Here is a 9,435-nt window from a genome sequence, read left to right as displayed (position 1 = left end):
GTTCGTTTTCTTTCTCCTCCAACCACTGCTGTAGTCTCTCTTCTTGTTTATTTTCTCGTTCTTCTTGTTTGTTTTCTTTTTCCTCCAACAGCTGTTGTAATCTCTCTTCTTGTTTCTTTTCTTTTTCCTCCAACAACTGCTGTAATCTCTCAAGTCGTTACTTAAGTTATATTTTAGCTTAAAAAACAAATCATGTTTTTACGTTACTAAAATCATTTGTAAGTTGATGCTGAAACTCTATTTCTAGTTTAAAATACAAATCTTGTTTGTACGATATCATAACCACATGTATGTCGATACACCAAGTTCTGTTTCTAGTTTAGTAAAACAAATTCTGTTTGTACGTCATTAAAACTATTTTGCTTTGTAAGGCGATAGAATGAATCTTTTTTTTTATTATTAAGCCTTTTTTATTCTGTACTTTCTGAGTAATAACAACAATTTTTTCTATACAATATGAAAGCTAATGTTTTTCAATGAGTGACAAGAATTATTCCTTTTATATTATATGAAACTACTGCTTTTTCTATGTCACAACAACCGTTTATTTTATATTATATGAAACTACTACCTTTTAAAGTCTCAGTAACCATTCTGTTTATATAATACCAGAGCCAGTTCTTTCATACAGTACTTAAACCAATGATATTTCTACCTGACAAGAATCATTCTTTCATATAATATCAGAACTAATATTCATTGTTTTCCACCAGAAAACTTCTTTTGTACAATACTAAAACCAGAACAAACCCTTTATTTTGCACAAAACCAGAAACAATGGTTTTATGGTAAAACCAGAACCATTAATTTATACAAAAACAGTGTCAGAACCATTTCTTTTATACAAATCCAGAAACAATGGTTTTATGGTAAAACCAGAACCAATATTATACAATTCCAAAATATTCCAAATCATTGCACTTCCTACATCATAAAAACAGTTTTTATCATATCTTGTCTACGTCACAAGAACCATTTCTTGTATATGATGTGAAAAACATGTTTTTTTAATGATAGTGAAAACAGCCCTCCTTAATGCCAGAAACAAAGCTTATTTCAATAACCATAGCATACATTTTTTTTGAATGATCAGGACATTCTGGTTAGATGATCTGTAAATATATATATATATCACCCTCTGTTCTTTCTTATATATAGTTCTGTTAAAACCAATATTAATTGTTAACGTTGTCAGACATTGTTTTCTGCAATACTATCGCGAGAAAAAAACAATAAAATCAATATTTAACTTTATGCCACTGAAATGAAGAAAGTTGCGTAGGACCAATCATGTATAGTAAGCCAATTAGTAAAATCTACCACGAATACAAATATAATCAACCGAAAAAAATAGTGGAAAATAACCAACATGAGCGACAATATCATGAACAAATCCAATTAATGTCAGCAAAACAATCGTCTTTGATAATATCATCGTCAGAACAAATAGTATAAGAAAAAAAAATCATATATCGCAATATCATAACTAAAAGTCTGGATATCATCAACAGAATATAATAGACGCAGAGTCAAATACATATATGGTACCATCATCAGCAAAACCTGAAATATATGGTAACATCAAACATCAAACTTAAAACATGCGGTAGCATCAACCGTAAAACCTAAAATATATGGTACCACCAGCAGCAAAACCTGAAATACATGGTAACATGATCCGTAAAATCTGAAACATGCGGTAACATTATCTGTAAATCCTGAACTATGATGGTATCAACATCATACGTAAGACCTGAAGTAGTTGATAACATTAGGAGTAACATCTCATTTATGGTGGTAATAACATCATTAGTGAAACCTGAAATATGGTGGCAACGGCATCAATAAAACTTGAAACATGTGTAATATTGAAAATTAAAAGTAATATAATGTTAAGTTCTTGCATAGTTGTACAATATATAAGATTTATTAAAAACAGGGCACGGTCCCAAAAAGACAGATTCTACATGCTGGGGTGGCGTTCTACGCCGCCATCATAGGTTTAACATATTATGAGTTAACATTGTTAACGAATGTTTCACAAATCCAGTGAAAACCGATACATGTTTGAAACTACCAATACTTATTTAGCTATAAGAATGTTCTTACAGTGGTGAAGAAATGTTTTTCGATAAGACCAGCAAACACAAGAACACGTCTTAACAACACCAAAAATACTACAATACCTGTCTAATAACACAAACAAACGATATAATACATGCGTAATCATATGAACGAACGCTACAATACATACCCGTCTTAATTAATAACATTATCAGAAATTATAATGTTTTATCTTAATAAAAGTAGAAAACACCATAATGTTTCAATAACACCATCAGACACTATAATGTAAATCTATCACATACAACATGTCTTAATTATACCAGAAAACACCACAATATGTGTTAATAACACGAACAAATACTATAATCCAGCAAATACTTCAACTCGTGTTTCATAACACCACAAAACAATACAATATGGCTTTATCAGTGGCTCAGCGGGAAGTTTGAGGATTTATAACGTTAAAACCGAGCTTTGATATTCACAGTGGGAAAAGCACAGACAGCCCATTGTGCAGCTCTGTACTTAAAAGCAAACACTACAGCGTGTGTATTTAATAACACCAACAAACACTACTGCGTGTGTATTTAATAACACCAACAAACACTACTGCGTGTGTATTTAACAACACCAACAAATACTACTATGTGTTTTAATAACACTAGAAATCACTACAATATTTCTTTAATAATAGTATCAGAGACAATGTTTTAATAACATCGGAAAACGTATAATATTTGTCTAATAACATGAGAAAACACTTTAATACATCTTAATAATATCAGTAAGTACTTCAATAATACTAGCAAACACTACAACATACCCGTATAACAACACACTACAAACTCTACAATAGTGTCCTAATAACATCAATAATGTCTGAATAATACCACCTAACTTTATAATTTATCCTTTAACAGCACTACCAAACTTTACAGCATGAACTTTAATAGCACTAGCGGGAAAAAATACATGTGTTTAATAATAACAGTAAATGTCTTTCCGAGTACCACCAGCAATAAGAATATAATTTTCTTCGCTGTCAATACGACACACGTAATACATAAGTCGAACTTGCCTCCATAGAAATGTCGTTATTTGAATCGTCTATTCTGTGTTAGTGACACAAGAGTCGGTTTTTGCCTTAACATTAATGATTATAAGCAGACTGTAAGACTAGAGCTGCCTATTACAGTAACTAGGTCAATAGGGGGATAATATTTCTTTTTTTAAATTACTACATAATCAGGATTGAATGGCTTAATGATTGCTGAAGCACGTTAACTACAGGCTTGAAGTGAATATGAATAATTTCTTAATCTTAGATATTCGACGATTTTACTCGCTTATCACATCATGATTTAAGAAATTCCTTTGAACTGTTGTTTACACAGCATATTTTCACTTCAATGATGATCTTTATAATCATATGTCTCAATAAGCTCTTCAAGATTCATTAACTCGCTTGGATGCCAAATATAAAAATAACACATTGATAATTTAAAAGGTACTGATGGACATTGACGCATAAATGGTAGCTCAATTTTGATAAATAAGGAAATACCTTGGTTAGTTTAATTTAATTTTGAAGAATAAATTGTCGTTTTTACGTCGATATATCAAAGTTGACGAATAAATCAAACTTTTTTGAGGCATTTTAATGTATGAATTGAAGTCTACTCTTAATTGATTTTGATATATTAATATAAACATGGTATCGATAGATCCTCACATATGGACGTAAGTCTTTTTTTGGTGAGACTTTTGATGTAAAAATGAAAGGATTTATTGATGAGTTTTGGTACATGAATTAGACCTTGTCTTGATGGATTTTAATATCGGAATTTAGTGTTTCTTTATGGATTTTCACACAGAAATTATGACCATGCTCTGTATAAACTGCCGTATAAACAAGGGCCTTCATACAAAAATTTTGATCAATGAAAGAAGAATTTTTTTCATAGATTTTGGTCCATAAATGAAAATTTTGTAGTGATGGATTTTAACGCATAAAAATGTTGTTTTGTTTATAAAATTTGATGTTTGGATAAAAATCTTGCCTTAGATTAATTCTAAAATATATAACATATTTTTTGATGGACCATTATGTTTAAATTCAAGCCTTGACTGAAAGTTTTGATGTATAAATGTAGACCCTGACGTGAAAGATGCTGTTCTACAGGTAAAAGTATTATCTTGATGTATTAATATATTTGACTATGGAAGTACGATATCTATTATTGACGCAGAAGTTATATACTGATGTTTTTAAGTATTTTCAAGGCTTTTTATAATGGATTTTAATATATAGAAAGGTATTTTTTAAATAAATTTTAGAAATTCAAAATAAAGCCTCATAAATATAGATTTTGATTTAAAGCCTGATAGAATATGACGTATGAATAAATAATTTGAATGAAGTTTTATGAACGAATAAAGGCTTTGGTTTGATTGACTTTGGCGTAAAAATGGAAAACAGTTGCTTAATATAATAATCGGGAATTACATTTAATATTGTGCTTGTAGCAGATCGATAACTTTTAGAATGGCTTTAAACCTGTAGAAAAGATATAATATTGGATTGAACCTTGTTAGAGTAAATGATTTAAAACGACACTTTTGTAAAACATCTATTTACAAGGAATAGAACGTTAAAAGCCTTAAAAAAAACTCTACATATTGCTAGCACAGCGGAATTCACGTGACATTGGTAACACGTGATGAATTTCTCGAATGATCATGAATTATCGGGGAAGACCGAGTTTGTTCGAGACGCCCTCTTTTTTAGTATATAAGCCTGGCAGGAAAGCCTGCGGGATTGAATAGAGAGAGTTCTGGGTAATTTACGATTCTGTTTCGAGCTAGTGTGTGTTTTCGAGATTGTGAATCGCTGTAATTTATAGCGTGTATTATAAAAGAAGTTAAGTTTAAAGTGACGAAAAACGTACTGACAGTGGAATTACTGTGTACTAAAGGTTTGTATCGAGAAATAATAAACTCGTTTAATCAAGAAAGGACTTGTATTGCTGAAGTTCCTCGGAAAGAAATCCTACCGGAAATTAACAAACAAGCAGATACGTAACAATATGTTCGGTGTCCTATGACATCATCTTCAGGTCATAGGACACCGAAACATATGTAGTCTCTTTTTTAGGGCAAGTCCCTGTTTTTAATAACTATTTATTGTGTAATGATTTTAACACTGTACTCCTCTTAATTCTAAATACTTGTTAGAGTAATCTTAATAATTATACAATTTAACTAAATTGTTTGTTTGTTTTTTAATTATGCACAAAGCTACACAAGGACTATCTGTGCTCTGCCCATCACGGGTATCGAAACGACAATGAGAAAGATGCGCGATACTTTAGTTTCATAAATTTAGGCCTACCACTGTTGTAACAGGGCATCAGTCTGTTTTTCTAAGCCTTAAAAATAAATGAAAAATGTAAGGAATGTAATGCTTAAAATTAGGTTAAAATATTTGACTGAACGACAGTAGATAGAATTAACATGTATACGTTCTATTTCAGTCTATCTATTAACTCATTTGTTATTATAATAGACAGAAAGGCGAATCCAAACCTGAAAAGAGTGATGCCACAGCAGCGATTAGAAATGATAAAACGACTCCAGGTCCGGCTACATTTCTGGCCACCATCCCCGATACCAAATACATTCCTGTCCCCACACAACTTCCAACCCCCAAAGAGATCAAGTCAAACGTTGTCAAGCATTTCTGTAAAGATAACATTAACATAAGGCTAGTTTATATTACCAGATATAAGCGAGCCGGTGGCAGATTCTTTCTGAAACTGAGTGTTTGTTCCAAGAACCAGGAAATTGGAAACTATGAGGCCAATTTCTTTTACAAACTTCAAACAAACTGGTGATAGAATCTTAGCAATCTTCAGGTCCGGAATCAATTATATAACCTTACTTTAAGGAGCTGTTATGTTAATTGTATACTAAATCTGTTAACTAATCTTTCTTTTGTTCCTCGACATCTGTTCGGCAAATAAGTACCTTGAGAATCGTGTATCGGATTCAAAAAATCTGAGAACGGATCTTTACTTTGAGTCAGGTGCACGAAATTAAATACACATCAATACCATAAGTTGATGTCCACCTTTTGGTGTAAGATGCCTCAAAACGGGTCTATATTTTTAAAAAGTTGGTTTTTATCCAATGTTAATATTTGAAGACGAATTATCAACTTGAGCATAATATGTGATTTTCAGACTTATGGTTGAGGGAATTTGACTGACGCTGAATGTAGAAGACCTTCAGCTTGATGTTCTCCTGCAGGATCTAGAAGACTTGATGATGAATACTCACCTTAAGCTTGATGTTCTCCTGCAGGATCTAGAAGACTTGATGATGAATACTCACCTTAAGCTTGATGTTCTCCTGCAGGATCTAGAAGACTTGATGATGAATACTCACCTTAAGCTTGATGTTTTCCTGCAGGATCCAAGAGACTTGACGATGGATACTTACACTGAACTTCATGTTTTCCTGCAAGATCCAAGAGATTTGACGATGGATACTTACCCTGAGCCTGATGTTTTCCTGCAGGATCCAGATTTGATTATAGTAGCTATTACCAGATATAGAAAATTTTATGACAGATTTTTTTTGCGCGAACGTGACATCAGTTGTCTGCTTCAAGAAATTTGATCACGAATACTTACTTAAATTATGCTTGATGTCTACTACGCAGTAAAGTAGATTTGATGATGATACTCAATTTGATCTTGTTGGCTGTTGCCGGATGTAGGATATCTGATATCGAACACTTATCTTGAATGTAGTGTCTGTTGCAGGTTTCAAAATATTTGATTATTATTTTTTTACCCTGTGTTTTGTGTCTGCTGCAGAGTCCAGGGGATTTCATAACTGGTTCTTTACCTTGAGATTGATAGATATTTTTCTCATGTATGACATCTGATGTTGACGGATACGCACCTTGAGCATGGTATCTGCTGCAGCGTCTAGGATATTTCATAACTGGTACTTATCGATGGAATTATGGTTGTATGAGACATGATGATGACAGATACATACCTTGAGTTTATTATCTACCCCAGAGTCCAGGAGATCTGACGACGGGTCCTTAGTCCGGATTAATTTCCCCACAAGAATAAGGAGCTTGGCTTTAATTCGATCGGATTTGCTGGTAAACATGGCCATGGAATATTTTCTGGTTGTAAGCTGAAGGACATAATAGTATAATAAATCAAAACCGATAATAAACTTTGTTTTTATAATCATTAAAACAAATTTTGTTTTTATAACATAGTCCAAACATATTAAGCTCGATATAATCTACGAGATATTGCTTTATTTTAGCTTCAGTGTTCGAATAATATAATTATAGATTACTGTCTATTTGTTATATAAATGGGACGGTAAGGAACAAAGATGTTTAACCACATCAAAAATATGAAGTGTGGTGAAAAGCGATATAATTGATATATCTTATTGTAGAAAAATTCGAACAAATATGCCGTTCGTCTGATTGTTTTCTTTCACTTGCGCTCGTAATCTTATTATCATTATTTTCTTAAATAAAACCAAGGATTTCGTTCAAGCAAAACAGAATCAGGAGAATAGGCAATAAATGATTCTTTGATTCTTAAGAAATCACTCGGATTTTATGGTATTGGGTATTGGTAGTAATATTGTCTACCCCCTAGTGGTTCAGCGGTAAGCCTCAAAACTTATAATAATAAACGAGATTTTGTCCTCGCAGCGGACACAAGTCTTAACATAAGTGTAATAGCTTTACACTAAAATTCGTCAGTTAGGCTGGACGATGAGAGACAAAATATTCTCTGAAACGTTTTTATAAATGCACTGTAATAATTTATCAGTTACGGTTCAAACGCTGAAAGTTGGCGAACCACTTGAAACAAGTAGGCCTAAAATTTATGATAAAAAACACGCAAAGTAAATGTTATTTTTTCACATTTCTCTTACTTTGTCCATTTTATTTGTCAATTGACAAGATCTGATATTGCACAAAAGGCCTCTCACGTAGGAGATAGATCTAAATGCTATTTTTTACACGTCTCTTAATTTGAGTCCGAGATGGTCAAGTTAAGATGAATATGGAAAGAAAACATTTGTTGTTTATATGATTACTATTACAAATTATAAGCCTATTGGTTCTAGTGCTTCAATAGCTTTCGCGTTAATTTTGATACAAAATACTGATGAAGTTTTCTTAGAATATCTTCATACAATTACACACGAAATAATGTGACTGACCGAAGTTCAAGGAAGTATATCCACCCACTCAATCTCAAAATGTTCAAACACGTGTTATAATCTTTGTAGAAAGTATAAAGACACTGACACAATTTCAAAAATTTCGTACATTTTAATCATTCAAATATCAGAATACTTCAAGTAAGTGTATTGTAATATCACGGAAAAAACACCAACTCTCAAACCACTTTAAAATATTGTAAAAATGTGTCTGAATAAATCTGGTTGGGATATAATAAGATGACAAGATTATTTTGATTTTCTGAAACAAAGTTACCGATTAGAAAAAATTCAAACGAGAACCTTTGTTTTTAACACTCAAATTGGTTGCATGTTTTGTTAACTAAATCTAAAGTTATTCCTTATTTGCTTAGTTAAGTATGCATTTTCCAAACTTCATTCTAACCCGGTGATTCAGTGGAAAGATTTAAGCATTAAATGCTAAAATACGGGGACTGAGCCCTGCATCGGTCAGAGGACAAAACAGCTATATATCAGTTTTATAACACACTGAACAAACTATCAAACCCTATGTTGTCGCTAGTGTAAGTTTTGAAATCTGTGGATATAAGTCCATTTTTATTTTAAATTTTAACTTGTCTCTTGAAATAATATTACCGATTTTGAATATACAAGAATATTAAAAGAAATATAATATTAAAATGAAGTGGGGATCCTGTTATAAAAAATAATGAAACAATAATTAAAACCACAATCACAAATTTATATAATTTAATCCCTTCTTTGGCAGCTTTATACATTTATCTGTAGGCCAAAGTAAAGATTAACTTTTATAAATTTGTCATAGTGGTTTTAATTCTTGTTTCATTACTTTTTATAGCAGGATCCCTACTTCATTTTAAAACTCATAATTTTGTACTACTCTTGTATACCGAAATAATGCACCTAAGACACAGAATAATTACATGCAGAAAGCAAGCATTGTCCTGTTACGTCTCTGGTCGTTTGTTAATTACCCGTAAAAATTCTTTCGGAAGAACTTCAGCGATACAAGTTCTTTCTTAAATAAAACTAGTTTATTCTTTCTCAATACAACTTTGCAATACACTTAATTTCCACAGTCACTTTAACTTT

General features: G+C 31.8%; 1 protein-coding gene across 1 annotated transcript in view; it reads right to left on the bottom strand.

Moving 5' to 3' along the window:
* Positions 1 to 7,260, bottom strand: part of LOC106466053 (probable cationic amino acid transporter) — a 29,526-nt gene extending 22,266 nt beyond the window's left edge. The window contains exons 1-2 of the mRNA XM_022394006.1: positions 7,135 to 7,260; positions 5,653 to 5,806 (exon numbers count right to left, since the gene is read on the bottom strand). Coding sequence (XP_022249714.1) covers positions 5,653 to 5,806; positions 7,135 to 7,260 — 280 coding nt within the window. The remainder of the gene's footprint in view (positions 1 to 5,652; positions 5,807 to 7,134) is intronic.
* Positions 7,261 to 9,435: the final 2,175 nt, after the last annotated feature.

Source organism: Limulus polyphemus, unplaced genomic scaffold (assembly GCF_000517525.1).
Source record: "Limulus polyphemus unplaced genomic scaffold, Limulus_polyphemus-2.1.2 Scaffold2136, whole genome shotgun sequence".
NCBI lineage: Eukaryota > Metazoa > Arthropoda > Merostomata > Xiphosura > Limulidae > Limulus > Limulus polyphemus.
The sequence above is the reverse complement of the archived record's forward strand: the minus strand, read 5'-3'. Positions and strand labels throughout refer to the sequence as shown.